Source organism: Capra hircus, chromosome 14 (assembly GCF_001704415.2).
Source record: "Capra hircus breed San Clemente chromosome 14, ASM170441v1, whole genome shotgun sequence".
Classification (NCBI taxonomy): domain Eukaryota; kingdom Metazoa; phylum Chordata; class Mammalia; order Artiodactyla; family Bovidae; genus Capra; species Capra hircus.
This window is the reverse complement of record NC_030821.1, coordinates 73,681,337-73,699,302: the sequence shown is the minus strand read 5'-3', so window position 1 is coordinate 73,699,302 and position 17,966 is coordinate 73,681,337. Positions and strand designations below refer to the sequence as shown.

General features: G+C 49.0%; 2 protein-coding genes across 5 annotated transcripts in view; one reads left to right on the top strand and one right to left on the bottom strand.

Annotated features, from left to right (window-relative positions):
• The window catches only part of TG (thyroglobulin), a 230,691-nt gene that overhangs the window by 54,907 nt on the left and 157,818 nt on the right, over window positions 1–17,966 (bottom strand). The window lies entirely within an intron of this gene.
• The window catches only part of SLA (Src-like-adaptor), a 39,398-nt gene that overhangs the window by 336 nt on the left and 21,096 nt on the right, over window positions 1–17,966 (top strand). The window contains exons 1-2 of one of the 4 annotated variants that reach the window (XM_018058587.1): window positions 12,931–13,077; window positions 14,007–14,152. In XM_018058587.1, coding sequence (XP_017914076.1) covers window positions 14,092–14,152 — 61 coding nt within the window. In that variant the 5' untranslated portion in view covers window positions 12,931–13,077; window positions 14,007–14,091. Of the gene's footprint in view, window positions 1–12,930; window positions 13,078–13,919; window positions 14,153–17,966 lie in introns of those variants that run through there. The other 3 variants (XM_005688828.3, XM_013969134.2, XM_013969136.2) reach the window with 3 other exon arrangements.

Below are 17,966 nucleotides of genomic sequence, written 5' to 3'. Positions count from 1 at the left end.
GGAGAGCTCAGACTGGGCACGCTCATGCCAGAAGCAGATCTTCCAGCCACAGAACATTCTAGCACAGAGCAGGCTTCTCGCTGTGGACATTCTAGCTTGCTATTAGACTTTCTAGAAGTATATCCTTAGGTAAGACATTTAAATCTCTCCAGGCCTTCATTCTCTCCTCTGGGAAGTGGGAATAATGGTACACAGCTCACACAGGTATTGGGTGGATTCAACGAGCTAAGATATGCAAAATGTCCAGGCCAGTGTCAGACACATAGTAGGGGTGCAGTAAAATGCCATCAGCATGGAGTCATAACGTCTGCAACTGGAGCCCAGGCCGGTGGACATCACAGTAGTGCTTCTAGGTATCTGGGGTGTGGATCTTCTTGGGAAGGCGCCAACAATGACTGATGGTAATAAACAACAAGAATCCAAGTAGGTGAGATTTTCACAGTGCATATGATTAAATCAAAGGCAAACATGGGAGGCATAAAAAAATCTGAAAATAAAATGCAAGCATGAGGAGATATTTTATAAAACTAGAATTTTCTAAGGAACATGGCACACGCCTTATCCTGCTAGGTTCTTCCAAGTCCAGGGAGCCTGGTGTGTGTCAGGGAAATGGCCTGGGTTTTGACCTCAGAATGTCCTGAATCGGGGTTGCGCACGCAGTGTGAAGGGATGGAGTCTGCCCAGCTGAGTAGCAGGGGAGGCATGTTGCATGACAAGTTATTTTCCTGCAATCTTTCTAATAATCCTGTTAAGATTATCATGATTATTCGCTTCCAACAAATGAGAAAATGAGGCTCAGAGAGGTTAAGTGATTCATCCAAGTCACACAGCTGGTGAGAGGCTCTGAGGGCTCCAAGGGCTGAGACAGGGGAGGAAGAGCCCCACCTAAGTGAGCCAAAGTGTGGGGAGGACAAAAGTGTGTATTTAAAGCAGTGCTCGTAGTATTAAGTATGCTCCATCAACTGCAGAGTGTCTTTTTGTAGGTTGCTTTGGTTCTTTCAAAAATAGGGAGGTAAACTCAAGTAAAATTTCTGGCAAAGCTTGGTGCAAACTATAGTCTTCAGTTGGGAAAGTGTTATTCAAGAGTACTTAAGGAACTTTCCTAGTGTTCCACTAGCTAAGACTCTGAGTTCCCAATGCAGGGGGCCTGAGTTTGATCCCTGGTCAGGGAACTAGATTTCACATGCTGCAACTAAGACCCTATGCAGCCAAATAAGTAAAAAAATATTCAAAAAGAGAGTGCTTAATAGGCTCTGAAATATATAATGGTAATAATAGGAAAAAAAAATCTCTGGAATAGGCTAAAAGCTATTTAGACTCTTATGTCTTAAAACAGGTCTAGAATCAGGAAAGTAAGGCCAGGAAAACCTTTTTAATCAGCTCCACCTGGGCCTACATTCTGGGTTGGTTGCCAGTCACTGTGTGACTCTGGGCAAGTTGCTTTGCCTATCTGAGTGTTTGCTTTTTCCTCTTATTATAATAAAAAGAAGACCAGCTTCCTTATGCGTTTGTAAAAAGTTTAAATTATATATAATATGTAGTGGATGCTAAATACTAAATAGCAGCTACTATCACTCCTAACCCAGACAATTAAAGCACCCAAGTTGCTTGTGTATCCATCAGCAGTAAACAGTAGCAGGCAGTGTTCAATATGACAGGTCAAATGGCACAGCCAATGACCTGGTGATTCCTTTCTTGATTTTCCTGAATATTTATTTCTACCTGGTGGTCCTCCATCTCACTTAAGTGAAACAGCTATAAGTAGGTTTGTATTGTACTGAAATCATCTTCCTAATACAGAAAGAAAAAAAAAATTCCCCACTCTTAGTTTTGAGAGCTGGCAATGTATTTCCAAGGGGAGTGGGTCTTCCTTAAAGACTTAGAAATTATTCATCTCGGTAAACCCCAGTCAGCTTCCTGCATTAATAGATGCTGCCGGGTTTTAATTTTTCATCTGACATTCAGCAAGAATTTATTCCCCCAGCTCTGAGAAGCTGGAGCTTAAAATTCTCATTAAAATTTTCCAGCATGTCAAGCTAGAGCCTTTGGTTCTTGTCAGCAACCCGAGGGCCCTGTTAGTACATTTATCCATCCGTCTGTCCACCCACTCATCCATCCATCCATCCTTCCCTAATGAACAACGCATTGAGGCCGTACCCTCTGACTGATCTCCTCCCCTCCCACCTCCCCAAGAGTTCCAAAGGAAATAGGTAAATGGGGTACACTGGGTCCCAACCACTTCCTCCCATCTGAGAACCACCACGGGGGTAGGCAGTTCATTTCATTACGGTAACTGGAGCTACAGACAGAAACCATGGGGCCTCCAAGCGGCTCACTTTTGTTGCCAAACAGCCTTGCAAAGTCACGCTTCCCTCCTTGGCACCTTCCAGGCAACTGGGACCATGGCTGGGGGACTCAGGGTGGGGGAGGGGGGCAGGTGGGGAGACTCCAGGAGCTCCAGACCAAAGTGGGAACTGTCCCCCTAATGGTCCTTGGGGGAAAGGCCCAACCTGAGAGAATAGGGCTGCCCCTGAGAGCACAGCCCTGCCTGCCTGCACTGCGCTGGGTACTCTGTAGGTGATATTTTTAGCCACTTGACTGAATGCAGTGAGCCCTTACTACGTGCCAGGCACCTGCTAGGTCATGATTTCTCATTGAGCAATAAAGAAAGGATCGCGTGCTCAGGGAGTTTATAACCTGGGGCTGTGGAAGACACAAATCCACAATGAGGAATTGTGGTGTGAGCCATGAAGGGGCCAGAACGCTGGACAGAGGGCAGAGAGGAACTGTTGTCAGTGAAGTCTTCACCTTAAATTCTCACATTAGCCCTTGGAGGCAGCCATGCTCCTTCTCAAAGTACAAACGTGCCATCTCCCCTACTCTTCTGGACTCCCACACCCTCCAAGTCACGTGGACAATCAGCTTAAAGATTACATCCTCTGAATAGAACTTGGAAGAGCCTGGCAGGTCAGGAACCCACTTCCCGATACGCTACTTTAGCAATATACCGACTGGTCTATCTACTGAACAGCTATGATGCAACTGACCTCCTAGCATACAAGAGCAGTGCCGTGATCTTGTCATGAAAAGGGGTCGGTTTAGCTTCATGCAACCCTCTGTCTACTTCCTTCTGACTCAGAGCAGAGGACTTAAGAGCCGGGCTCCGGAGCCAGACACCTGGGTTCTAGCCCTGCCTCCTCTCTTACCAGCTCGCTGATAAACCCAGATAAGTTATGCAAACCCTCTGGCTTTGGTTTCCTCAGTCCTACAAGAGGCCTAATGGCCGTGGTGTGTCTCTCCTGGACACAGGGTCTCCTCAGTTTTTATCTCTTCCTTTTCTTTCTCTTTGGAACATCTAGTGTGTTTCAGGTCTGAGTGAACACAGACCTCTGTCTTCACAGCACTTACAGTCACTCAGCAAACCACCACACAAGTGAGTGTTAGAATCATAATCCACTTTGCGGGCAAGGCAGGTGACCCTGAGCAGGTAAGGATGAAACCCTGAGCTGAGAAAGTGTAGCTTCGGGGGTCCCCACCCCAGGCATCTGCAAGTGATTCACGTGCAGCTCAGCACATGCAAAGGCCGTTAAGAGACAAAAGAACAATTTCCGTCTCCCTTGATAAGCTCGTGAGCCTCACTGGTGGTTCACGTATCTGTACAAAGAGCAAACTCAAGTCTTGCTGGGAAAAGTGACGCAACACAGGAACCCTTAACTTCACCACGCCCGAGCCCAGGCGTCCAGATGCCCTCTTGCCTATCCATCTGCGTCACCATTGACCTCCACCTTCTGACGAGACCTGCATTTCCCGGGCATCTACGTTTGAAATGAAAAGCCCATTTCATCTCCACTGCTTTCCCATTCTGTGCAATTGCGTATCTCTGTGATCTAACATCAAAATACTTGGCTTTCTGACTATTCATTGCCAAGGTCTGTGATTGTCAGCTTGTAGGTTATGTGGGTATCTAGGATCTGGCCTGACTTCATTTGTAACGTGGTTTTTGTCAGGAAGTATTAGGTGTTCAACAGACTCACAGATTGGGAGGTACCATATCCCATCAGCCCTGTGTATTGCGGGGCAAGGGGGAGGAAGGGGTTGGTCACTCTGAGTATGAAAAGCTGATGTAGAAAAAAAAAAGAAATGGGGAAATTGTTAATTTTTATATCAGTGAGATGTTAGAGCCATGCCAGGAATAACTGCATTGCTCACCTCTCCACGCTGGACCCCGCTTTTTACGGATCCCGCTAGGCCTGGAGTCAAGGTGCTCACTTGTAGCACATTTACCGTTGGCAGAGAAATGAGCAACAGAGCACTCACTTCCCCCCTCAACACACACACACACCCAGCAATGTGCTAATCTGGTAACACATACTCTCTAATCCTTACTTGTGAAAATTCATCAAGGAAGCTATGGCCAAGCTCAGTTTTAAAACAGAAATGAACAAAAAGCAGTGGAAAGAAGTTTAGCGACTTCCTAAGAGATGAAACTGAAATCTGCTCCAGCACCAAGAGGTCCCAAACCTGGATTCTCCCTCTGACATCCTAAAATGACTGTAAAATGTTTTCTAGGATGTGTCTATCCTGGTCTCAGGGTAAAGCTGAGACTCTCTGTTATCCTGAGGGTATCGAGATCCTCTTCTGGACACCCAAGGGTGAAAGGAACATAGGCTTGTGGACGTGTGGTTCAATGCTGATAAATGGTCAGTGGCTGATAAATGTGGTAGGAAGAGTGCTGGATGGTTGTGAGGGGGGTGGGGGCGGGTCATAGCACTTATCCAGAATTACTGGGCAGCCTTGAGAACATGGCTTGCCCTCTCTGAGCCTTTTCTTTGTAATTGAGGACACTGAACTGCCCATCTCCAGTTGGTGCTTTATGATATTCTAGGGTCAGAGAGTCCTCTCTGGAGAAGTAAAGGGGCAGGGAGTGCTGAGCCCCCAACCCCCAATAAGCCTGCTTTTATCTAATTCACACGTTGAGCTTCCTGGGGAAACTTTGTTAGAACAGGTTTCAATCAGCCGGCTGGACCCCAGACTCCTCTGCAGAGGGGCAGGAGAACAACATGGGCCTGAGGGCAAGGGAGGACGTGCCTGTGGCTGCACCTGCCCGGCGAGGAGAGCTGGGAACCATGTGGGTCACAGGGCTGGCACACCTGCCGAGCGAGGTCAGGATGTGGTGGGGTGCCCCCGGAAATCCTGAGAGATTTTTGGCAGGGGAGCCAACTGATGCTAAGGTCCTGGCCCAGTTCTTAGGGCCCCTGCTGCGGGTGGCAGACCGCAGGCAGCACCGAGCAAGTCCCAGGGCGGTTGGGTGGGTCCTGGGTACCACTCAGGGTGTGGGGTAGGGGGTAATTGAGACAAAAGGACCCTCAGGCATTGTCTGGCCCAACCCTTTCCCCATCATACTTGAGAACCTGAGGCCTAAAGGAGGGGAAAGACTGCCCAAGCTTGCCCAGTGACCTAGCTGGCCACCCAGTACCCCTGGGGATCCAGTGAGTAAATCTGCAGTGATCCCATCTTACCATGTTTATCTCTGCTTCAGATATGACCTTAATTTAATCCTCAAAACAACCCCTCAGGGCATGGATTAGAATCTCAAATTTCTGCATTTGGAAAGGGAGGCTCAGAGAAGCACAGTACACTTGCTAAAGGACACACAGCCAGGAGGTCAGGGAGCTGGAATCTGAACTTCTGATTGCCTGCGTTGGAAACCCTTTATTCCAGGCACCCTCCTTCTTCCCTAGTTCTACTTCTGATTATAAAAGCAGTTCAGGCACATGCGAGAAAAACTGGGAGATTTTAAAGAGGTGTAAATAAGAAGATATAACCATTATATCTACTACTGCGGGCAGAAATCCCTTAGAAGAAATGGAGTAGCCATCATGGTCAACAAAAGAGTCCAAAATGCAGTACTTGGATGCAGTCTCAAAAACGACAGAATGATCTCTGTTCGTTTCCAAGGCAAACCATTCAATATCACGGTAATCCAAGTCTATGCCCCAACCAGTAATGCTGAAGAAGCTGAAGTTGAACGGTTCTAAGAAGACCTACAAGACCTTTTAGAACACCCAAAAGAGATGTCTTTTTCATTATAGGGGACGGGAATGCAAAAGTAGGAAGTCAAGAAACACCTGGAGTAACAGGCAAATTTGGCCTTGGAATATGGAATGAAGCAGGGCAAAGGCTAATAAAATTTTGTCAACAGAATGCACTGGTCATGGCAAACACCCTCTTCCAACAACACAAGAGAAGACTCTACACATGGACATCACCAGATGGTCAACACTGAAATCAGATTGATTATATTCTTTGCAGCCAAAGATGAAGAAGTTATACACAGTCAGCAAAAACAAGACTGGGAGCTGACTGTGGCTCAAATCATGAACCCCTTATTGCCAAATTCAGACTTAAATTGAAGAAAGTAGGGAAAACCGCTAGACCATTCAGGTATGACCTAAATCAAATCCCTTATGATTATACAGTGGAAGTGAGAAATAGATTTAAGGGACTAGATCTGATAGATAGAGTGCCTGATGATGGACTGAGGTTCATGACATTGTACAGGAGACAGGGATCAAGACCATTCCCATGGAAAAGAAATGCAAAAGAGCAAAATGGCTGTCTGGGGAGGCCTTACAAATAGCTGTGAAAAGAAGAGAGGCGAAAAGCAAAGGAGAAAAGGAAAGATATAAGCATCTGAATGCAGAGTTCCAAAGAATAGCAAGAAGAGATAAGAAAGCCTTCCTCAGTGATCAGTGCAAAGAAATAGAGGAACAGAATAGAATGGGAAAGACTAGAGATCTCTTCAAGAAAATTAGAGGTACCAAGGGAACATTTCATGCAAAGATGGGCTTGATAAAGGACAGAAATGGTATGGACCTAACAGAAGCAGAAGATATTAAGAAGAGGTGGCAAGAATACACAGAAGAACTGTACAGAAAAGATCTTCACAACCAAGATAATCACGATGGTGTGATCACTCACCTAGAGCCAGACATCCTGGAATGTGAAGTCAAGTGGGCATTACAAAGCGTCACTACGAACAAAGCTAGTGGAGGTGATGGAATTCCAGTTGAGCTATTACAAATCCTGAAAGATGATGCTGTGAAAGTGCTGCACTCAATATGCCAGCAAATTTGGAAAAGTCAGCAGTGGCCACAGGACTGGAAAAGGTCAGTTTTCATTCCAATTCCAATGAAAGGCAATGCCAAAGAATGCTCAAACTACCGCACAATTGCACTCATCTCACATGCTAGTAAAGTAATGCTAAAAATTCTCCAAGCCAGGCTTCAGCAATACATGAACCGTGAACTTCCAGATGTTCAAGCTGGTTTTAGAAAAGGCAGAGGAACCAGAGATCAAATTGCCAACATCCACTGGATCATCGAAAAAGCAAGAGAATTCCAGAAAACATCTATTTCTGCTTTATTGACTATGCCAAAGGCTTTGACTGTGTGGATCACAATAAACTCTGGAAAATTCTGAAAGAGATGGGAATTCCAGACCACCTGACCTGCCTCTTGAGAAACCTATATGCAGGTCAGGAAGCAACAGTTAGAACTGGACATGGAACAACAGACTGGTTCCAAATAGGAAAAGGAGTCTGTCAAGGCTGTATACTGTCACCCTGCTTATTTAACTTATATGCAGAGTACATCATGAGAAACGCTGGGCTGGAAGAAACACAAGCTGGAATCAAGATTGCCGGGAGAAATATCAATAACCTCAGATATGCAGATGACACCACCCTTATGGCAGAAAGTGAAGAGGAACTCAAAAGCCTCTTGATGAAAGTGAAAGAGGAGAGTGAAAAAGTTGGCTTAAAGCTCAACATTCAGAAAACGAAGATCATGGCATCTGGTCCCATCACTTCATGGGAAATAGATGGGGAAACAGTAGAAACAGTGTCAGACTTTATCTTTTTGGGCTCCAAAATCACTGCAGATGGTGACTGCAGCCATGAAATTAAAAGACACTTACTCTTTGGAAGAAAAGTTATGACCAACCTAGATAGCATATTGAAAAGCAGAGACATTACTTTGCCAACAAATGTCCGTTTAGTCAAGGCTATGGTTTTCCCAATAGTCATGTATGTACGTGAGAGTTGGACTGTGAAGAAATCTGAGCACTGAAGAATTGATACTTTTGAACTGTGGTGTTGGAGAAGACTCTTGAGAGTCCCTTGGACTGCAAGGAGATCCAACCAGTCCATTCTGAAGGAGATCAGCCCTAGGATTTCTTCGGAAGGAATGATGCTGAAGCTGAAACTCCAGTACTTTGGCCACCTCATGGGAAGAGTTGACTCACTAGAAAAGACTCTGATGCTGGGAGGGATTGGGGGCAGGAGGAGAAGGGGACGACAGAGGATGAGATGGCTGGATGGCATCACTGACTCGATGGATGTGAGTTTGAGTGAACTCCGGGAGATGGTGATGGACAGGGAGGCCTGGTGTGCTGCAATTCATGGGGTTGCAAAAGGTCGGACACGACTGAGTGACTGAACTGAACTGAACTGACTGAAAGAAGAAGTCAAGAAATTCACCTATAAAATCAATCCTCAGAGAGCCCTTGAAAACACCTTGGCAATAATTTCCTTTAATAGTTTTTCACATATATGCGGATGCATGTTAAAGTTTTGGGCTTCCCCGTTGGCTCAGACAGTAAGGAATCCGCCTGCAATGCAGGAGATCCAAGTTTGACCCCTTGGTCGGGAAGATCCCTGAAGAAGGGAATGGCTACCCACTTCACTATTCTTGCCTGGAGAATTCCACAGACAGGGAAGCTGGCAGGCTATAGTCCAGGGGGGTCACAAAGACCTGGATACAGCTGGGCAGCTAAGCACGCAGGTTGAAGTTTCATAACATTGACATAGTATGAGTACGGCTAATTTTTTGTTTGTTTGCTTTGTTTTGAGCTTTTTTCTCCCCATAGCATTAATGGTTCTTCAAAACAATGCTTTGAAAAGCTGGAAAACTTTCCACACAATTCACTCCTGCCCTTCTGACCACAGCAGGCAGCCTGATAGTGGCCGTGACAGCTCAACCTGAGCAGACCTTAACTGGCACTTCTCTCCTCTCCTTCCTCCTCCCCCAGTTAAAACCCCAGCCCTGGGCTTCCGATCACTGCAACTTGACATCCAAGAGACCGCTGAGAACCTCCATGTCCCCTGGACTAAAGGTCCACCCCAATGTTTATGGCCCTCAAAGCTTCCTTTGGCGACCTTTCAAAATCACTTTCGGTTGCGTTCTTGGACTAGACCCCAGGGCAGGCAAGCAGGACAGCATTCCGTGGCAGTTTTGAGAATGGGTTTGGGAGTCAGGCAGACCTGGTGTAAAGCCTGGCTTGCTTTCTTACTACCCATAAAACCTTGGACACATTACTTAGTTTATGACACCTAAGAGCAGGGCTCTTGTGAGAAGCTGGTGGGGGAGTGTGATGTCTGTAAAATGCTGGTGTCCGGCAGAGGAAGGCTGACCACCCAGGGGCGGTGCTGGCGATTCTGTGGTGACCACTGCTGTTGGGGTTCGCAGGTGATGGGTGACGAGGGCCCCCACTGGTGCCACCATGCCTTCACACATTAGAAACAGGTCACGTGGACGGACTTGCCGCTGCCACACTCTGTGGGAGAAATATCTGATTCCAAAGGGAGGGCTGCACCCCCAAGTGAGTTCTCACCTCCCAGCTGTCGCCATGCTTACCCGACTGTTCTAGACCTGCCTTCCCCGAGTTGGGGCTCCTCGAGCTGCCGCCCCCTTGTCACACTATGAAGGGGTTCAGGTTACTTCCTTTCCCAGAGCGAGGCTTGGCCTTTAGGAGCACAGAGTGGATGAGATGCACAGGGCAGTCCTGGGATGCTGCCCCGTGAGTGGCAGGCGCTCTGTCCACCCGGTAACACAGAGCCCAAGATGGAAACATCCCTGATCTGGTCAGACAGAAACCAGCCTGAGAAGGCAGGGCCCACATACCTTGACCCCTCCACACCAGGGGTCCGCTCAAAGGCTGGCCAGCCATTTGCCGACCAGAGTCCTTTGGGGACCCGGCTTCCTTCTGGTGGAGTTGGCAGCATGGCCCTGGGGAAAGGGCAAGGGCTCTGCAGCCAAGGCCAGCAGGCGGGCCCCCGCATCCCTGCTCCATGGGGCTCTGGCCCCAGGTGTGTGGGCCGGGGAGCCAACCAGCTGACCTCCACACTGAGAAGGTGAATGCAGAAATTCTGCCTTCCAGGATGCCAGGAAGATGAAAGGTGGTAGCATCTGCTCATCGCCCACACGAACCACCCTGCTCGTGTCCTGAGAGGTGTAAAGACCAGGCTTGTATTTTGTTCCATGTAATGGGACTTCGTAAGAAAGCGATGATGGGTCTTTTAGTAATCATTTCCAAAAGGTCACTGAAATTGCTGGAATTGAAAGAGGTTCAGTGGCTCTCTCTTTGGAGATCACCTTTTCCATTCATTTCATTTTTAAGAAGAGTAAACTGAGGCCCAAGTTTTCGCAGAACAAAAAGCAACATTGGTCCAAAGATGGGGGAAGAAGAAGGGGCGAAGGCCGGTTTCCATCCTCTGACATCACAAAGAAAAGGGATGGAGAAACCAAGACTGTTCAGAGCCAATGTTAATTAACTCATTTCTCTCTGGCCCTCTCCTTATTGTTTCCAGAAGCAATTATGCCTTTCAAAGCCTCACTCCCACCTCCAGCCACTGCATAAAACTGTCACAGATTAAATCAGATCGCTCAGCCATTTCATTAGGGAAACCCCAGCTCTCAGTCTCTGGGGGCACTTTCGCTCTTCTCAAATCAAAGCCTCCTTCAGATGAGTTCACCCCTCCCTGGAGATGATAGGAAATCAGCCCGCAGACCTCCAAGGAGCAGGTGGACTGACCGGCTTTTCTGACTAGCACGGGCAGGATAACGAGCTTACAGCCCAGCCCAGCCCCTGCTCCCGGCGTGCGCCCACTCGCCGGACAGAAACAGGAGAAGACCAAGAACCCGGGCTCCTAGCAACCACCCCATCTCATCTCGAGACCTTGGGTATGTTTCTTCCCTTGGATGGACCTCAGGTTTTTCATCTGTAAATTCAAGTTTCAAACCTTTTGTCTTCCTGTATTGCAGTTCCTGGGCTTCCCTGGTGGCTCAGATGGTAAAGAATCTGCCTACAATGCAAGAGGGCTGGGTTCAATCCCTAGGTCAGGAAGATCCCCTGGAGAAGGGGATGGCTATCCACTCCAGTATTCTTACTTGGAGAACCCCATGAACTGGGCAGCCTGGTGGGCTACAGTTCTTGGGGTCACAAAGAGTTGGACACGCCTGAGCGACTAACACTTTCGCTTTCATTGTAGTGCCTGAATCCCTTCAAAGAGCACACACATCCTTGAGAAGAATGATATATCTGTTGGAAAGAGACGAAGTTAGAATTCCCTCTGATAGATAACCAAGTCTATCGGCGTGACTTGCCTGGAGCTGCTGATGTAGAGATGAGAGTAGAGATGAGAGCTGGAGGTCATCACTTGGAAGTGGCTGGGGGAGAAGATGGGCCAGGAGTGGGGCTAAGACACGCCTGGGGGTCTGCAGGGGTGAGAGCTCACCTGCCTACTGGGTGCTTGGGGGAGGGGTGAAAGGCCCAAGCCCTGGGATCTAGCTGACCCTGCAGACCCAGCATCAGGCTGCAGGGAGAGAGGGGCATGGTTCCCAGAGTCAGCGGCAGCACTGTGGGGACCCTTGGGAGTGCAAGGGGGGCAAGGTGGGCACACATTTGAGTGATATCTCCATGGGGAGGCCTGCAGGGCCACTCCCCACGTGTCCTGAGAGCTCCACTAGAAGCCTTAGTGACCGCAGATGGGGTGGCTGAGGGGCTGGGGTGACCGCGGGCTCCAGGAAGTCACTGGGAGCAGGACAGAGGCAGTAGGGCCTCTCAGGACGTCTGCGCATCCCATACGGGGTGCCGGCTCCCCAGAGCCAGTCTGCTTACTCCCCCCTTCCCTGGACAAACCTCAGGTGGGGCCCCAGAGGCGGCAGCCTTCCTGTCCACTGGGTGGGACCCCAAGGCCCCCCTTCCTCCTGGCGCTGGCTCAAGGCCCCACCCAGGAGACACTAAACTTCAGAGTGAGGCTGCGGGTCCTTCCAGCAGCTGCGGGTCCTTCTAGCGTGGTTTCCCCAGAACTTTCTTTGAGCACATTTCCAGGTGTGCCTGCACCACACCTGAGACAAAGAAAATTCATCCCTGCCCTCCCCAGAGCCAGGGTGATGCTGTTGAAACCTGCTGGCCTGCAGGAAGGGCCTGCCAGGGACAGAGCGCCCCTTTGGCTGTATTCGGGAATAGGGGAGGCAAGATGGAGGAGGAAAAAGGGCCTTGATCTTGCATCAGAGCAGCCTCACCCTTAAACTACCCTCATTGTGTCCAGTCACAAAGGCCAACAGGATCAGAATCCGGGCCTTCTCATTGGAGCACGTGGCCCATCCAGCCACACACTCTGCGGTGCATTATAAGTTTAGGGTCTGGGCAAGTCTTGTGATTATCTTGGGAAGAACTCAATGATACTATAATCTCTCAGTCTGAGTTATAAGTGATAAACTTCATGTAACTAGTTAAAACAGATTAACTTTCAAAGGACACACTTTCTGGTTTCCCTTGTTTCACAATATACCACATAGACCCCCCTTCCTTGCCTTCCCCCCACCCGTTAGGAAGTGGTGCACACCTCCCTCAGTCTCTGAAAGGCCCTGCTCTGGGAGCATTGATCTGTCCAGTATCTGAACCTGAAATGCATAGAGGAAGGATGCAAGGGTTGGACTGGCCGACTTTGGGGCCCTTTCAAACTCATAACGCCTTGATCTTAAACTGGAGACAAAGAATGGGGTGGAATGCAAGTTTCCAGGTGGGCTGGACACTGGCTGGGGGATTCTGTCTCATCAATTTTCTTTGTCCCTAGGGACAGGAATAGCTCTGTCTATAGGTGTGGACTTCCTCTGCTTCAAGCAGCCTGAGAGGACACTTCTATGATGGAGTCACTTAAGCCCCTTTCTAAAATACTTATATGAAGACCCAGAATTAGAGCTTCCCTCACCATGGACTTTCAGAAAATATACTGTAAGTGGCAATAACTAGCAATTTTACGCTTATTAATTTTCTGCCAGGTTGTGTTCTAAGTGTTTCACGGGCTTTATCTATTAATGTTGCAGCCACAGCTCAATGTTGGTTTATTATTATTCACTAAAACAGGCAGGGAAAGGTCAAGAACTTCCCCAAGGGCATCCAGCTTGCATGCGCAGAGCCAGAATTTGAACACTATGGAACAATGTTCCAGAGAACTTAGCATTTGAACAGTACAGAACAATTAAACCAGAGATTTAGCATTCTCTGTTCAAATTCCAACTTCCCCATTACATGCTGTGTGACCTTGGACAAAATCCTTCCCCTCTCTGAGACTCAGTTTCCTTTCTGCAAAACGGGGTAAGGGATGCAAGGATGCTAGGAAAATCCAAAGGGACAGCAGGTGCCGAAGTGCTGTAGCAACACAGCAAGCAGGCAGACAACAAATAGCCCTGTTAGGGGTTTTCACTTGTCCCGTTGCTTAGAGCATGTTGAGAAACTCCAACAGAAGAGACAAAGTGGAAAGAGAAAGTACCCATTTCTCATCCCCTTCGGGTTGTGGAGCCACATAACTCCTGCAGGGTAAGAGCTCTGGAGGCCGGGACCCTGGGTGTTGAGGGTCGGGGCTCAGGAGTGTTGAGGGTCTGGGGTGGGGAGTCTGAGAGGCACTCAGCCCCTCATACGAACACTGCCGGCTGCTGGCTGTTAGCCGTGCGAGGAATGGAAACTTTCTCCACCAACAACACTTGCTAGCAACTTCCTTCTCTGTGGTTTCTGTCATTCCCTTGATAAAAGAAGTAGAGCTGCGCAAATGTAACCAACATTCACGAATCTCATCTTCACATAAAAACACCCGCCTTTCAAGAAGCGAGCGGCCTGAAAAAATGATGCAGGATGTACTCTAAACTGGGTCATTCTCCACCCAGAGGGCTCGGTGCGTGGCTGACTCCCCGTGTGGATCCCCTGTGCCGTTGGCTTCGAGCGGCTTCGACAGCCCGGGGAGAAAGAAAAATGGGAAACAGCATGCGATCCACCCCGGCGCCCCCCGAGAGGCCTCTGCCCAACTCAGAGGGTAAGTCTGGCTTCTTCGGCAAAGACGGGGCGATGGGGGTGCTGACAGCTGTTCAAACAGGGCAATGGGTACATAGGGCTTCCTTATACCGTCTCTCTTGCTTTGCCTGTGTTAACAGGCTCGTGATTAAATGCTAAAAATGATCAACAATGGTGTCCTGGCAGGATGCTAAGCTGCTGGCATTTTACGATGGAATTTCAAAGCAGCTAGTTTGATCCTTTTATTTCATTTATAGGTGGGAAAACTGAGGCCCACAGAGCAAATGCAGTGTGTATATTAGCTATTGGTAGAGTCAGATTTCCAACCTGGGCTGGTGCGGTTCTTAAGTCTAGGTTCTTTCTTACCACTTCTTGCCAACTGTGATATAATATTATGATGGGTATATTAATATTATCCTGCATCTATGATATTATCATGGATATATAATGTTCGCATGTATATAATGCTACAAAAGCTCTGCCAGAATGTTTTCAGTGTAACTTGATGATGCTGGCCACCAGTCCTAGGAAATCTTCCTGAAAATAAAGGAATCTTTGTGAGCATCTGTAGGACAGCAGGGACCAGGTATTCTAGAAGGAGGGCATAGTGTGGCAGGTTAATCGAGGATGCCAGGAACCAGCTTTCTCCAGATATGCAAGGCTGAGCCAGACTCTTGAAGCCATAGTCATTCAGGGATGGCCGAAGAGCTGGGAGGGGACACTGGCAAGCAGCGATAGAGGCTGAGATCAAACCCATGGTTTAGAGGTGCGGGTGGCCGCTAACACCCTCACCTTTATTTCCTGTGAAAACAGTGAGGACGCGCCTATGGGTCCTTTAGGGAGTCAGAAAGGGGATGGTCAGGTTGGGTGACCCATCAGCGTCTCCAGCGTGTCTCTGGAGCTTTGGGACACTTGGACCTCCCACCTTTTATCACAGCAAACCAGAGTCCGATCCCCCTCTCCTAACAGGGGTGACCCCAACCTGGTGCCCCCATGTCCCTCGCAGCATTGAACTGGGCCAAGTTCACACACACAGATGCCCAGTACCATGTCTGCGAAGCACAGCTCCACAGGAGCGGGGACAAAGCCAGACCAAGCCCTGTCTCCCCACCTGCCGCTTACTCCATGACGTCTGCGACCCCTTGAAAAGGGGTCATTTCTTCCAAAATGGAACACTCCATATCACGGCCCCATGACTCCTCAGATGCCCCCAGGTGACTGCACAGAGACCCTCCTGTTCCATCCTTGCTCAAATCAGATGCAGGGCAATTCTAGTGACCCTCCTGTCCAGCTCCGCAACACCCCTCCCCAGACCTAGGGGGGAAGACCACTGAGATGTTCCGCCAGACAGAGGAGGCGGAGCCGTGTGATTAGCGGGCGGGAGCACGTGTACCCCGGGTAAAGTTCCGAGCAGTGTGCAGCTGCGCAGAGTGGCTGCGCCTGAGCTCCTCTCCCACCTTCTCCAAACCAGCTCACATCAGTCTTCTGCTCTGACCGTGGCCACTTCTACAAAAGCGATTCTGCTAGGCCCGGGGCCCCCACTGCCTGTGGGAGGCACCACCCAGGAGCCCATCTTGTGAGGTTGCCTCTCCCACAGGGGTGGCGGGGGCGGCATGCTTGAGCGAACTCCATGAAAACACAGGCCTCCAAGGACTCGCCCATTTGCCTTTATTTTCTCAATGCAAATCGTCATGAAATAAGTTTCTCTTTTTCCACTGTGTGGGTGGGAGGGCGCCTCTAGAGAAGTGGGCCAGGGGTCTCCCCGACCCTCCGCCCCCTGGTTCCGAGAATTCCCCAGGTGGTACCCGGGTTGCTATCCAGGCAACCACATCAAGTGCTGGCGGCCGGTGGCTTTTCCATCCCCAACCCCTGAAAAGTTTCCTTTGTGATCAGTCCTAACTTGATTTCCTCTTTTTTCTGACACCTACTTGAATAAGGGATGAGGTGGTACCGTCGATGCTAAGTGAATTAGTCTCGATTCAAATGATGTAAAGAAGGTGGGTTTGCATGGCACCTTTCAGCCAACACTCCTGCTTACTCATTTTATTGGTCTCAAGGACCCAGGAGCTCTCCCGGGAGCAGATTCTTTAGGCCAACAGACAGTACCTCCACTGACTTCAAAAGCCCCACAGCCCCAGGCTCCTTACATGGATGAGCAAGAGGTCAACAATGTGGACTTCTAGACAAACAGGTGTTCTGAGCACGACTGTGAGTGCCTGGGAATATGGATTTGCCCATCTATTTTCTCCTCAACTAAGCTTTCCAGACTATTCTTGATTAGTTCCCAGAGACAAATATCATAAAACCCAGAGAGACAGCAGGGCTTGCTGAAAATAGGACAGGTCTCAGAGGCAGATGACCTTGTTGGGCTTCTGGTATTATCCTGCGGGGGCTGCCTGACCACAGAGAAGTCACTCAGCCTCCCACGAGGCAGGCTGTCAATGGAGATCAGAGTAATTCTTCCCCAACAGCGATGAGAGCACAAAGCAGCTACCTGATACATGTGGGTGGAAGCACTCCTTTTTAAAAATTCATTTAAGGTTATCTGATGGCACTCAGTTCAGTTCAGTCGCTCAGTCATGTCCAACTCTTCGCAACCCCATGAATCACAGCACTCCAGGCCTCCCTGTCCATCACCAACTCCCAGAGTTTACCCAAGCTCATGTCCATCGAGTCGGTAATACCATCCAGCCATCTCATCCTCTGTCGTCCCCTTCTCTTCCTGCCCCCAATCCCTCCCAGCATCAAGGTCTTTTCCAATGAGTCAACTCCTCGCATCAGGTGGCCAAAGTATTGGAGTTTCAGCTTTAGCATCAGTCCTTCCAATGAATACCCAGGACTGATCTCCTGTAGGATGGACTGGTTGGATCTCCTTGCAGTCCAAGGGACTAGACTGTGTCTAAATGGCCTTCCCCACTGCCCCCCCCTCCAACCCTGGAAAAAGTTTTAAAGTGGGGATTCCGTGACTTGTTCCCAAAGCATCCCAACGAGCTCATTTTCTCTGCAAATTCTATGCATGTTTCAGACTTCAGTTTGGGGCCAGACGCAGGTGGAACCAAGTTGAGTAAGACCCAGGGAATTCCCAAAGAGCTAGGAAATGGCATATTTCCACCCTAACAAGAGAATTCAGTCACCTTGCTGTGATCTTTTTCCCCTCCCTGTTTCTAACTTTCTTACCGCCCTGACCTAAAGTGAGATCTCACTGGCAGAGGTAGTAAGTAACACAAACCCAGACACTGCTCAGAGCCCTCTCTCTGCAAGGTGGAAAGAATGCTAAACTGTGCATTTACATAGCATCAAGAGTGCTGCCCAGGTGGGTGGAAAGAGGGGTGGGTGGGGCTCTGGGGAGGAAGAAGGGGCAGGCAGTCTCAGAGCCGGAGGACTACTTCTCAGTGAGTGGTGTTCAGACCACCTGCCTCGATCCCCTGGGTAACCATCAAAAATGCAGATTCTGGGGCTTTCCTGGTGGAGTAGCTAAGATTCCATACTCCCAATGCAGGGGACCCAGGTTCAATCCCTGGTCAGGGAACTAGTTCCTACATGCCCCAGCTAAGCATTCACATGTCACAGCGATAACCAGACACAGCCAAATGAATAAATAACTTTAAAAATTCACATTTTGGGGCCCCACTCTAGACCTGCTCATCAGAATCCAGGGATGGTGGGAGGGGGCAGCATGCCTGATTTCCTACAAGCCTCCTGGTGCCTCTTAAGCTGCCTGAAGCTTGCAGAGCACAGATCTGCTGCCACACCAGCATGCAAGGAGCAAGAGAGGAGAAGCCAGCCTGTCTCCCTCATGTCTCTCTGTCCTTGTTTGTAAAAAGGGGAAATTCAAG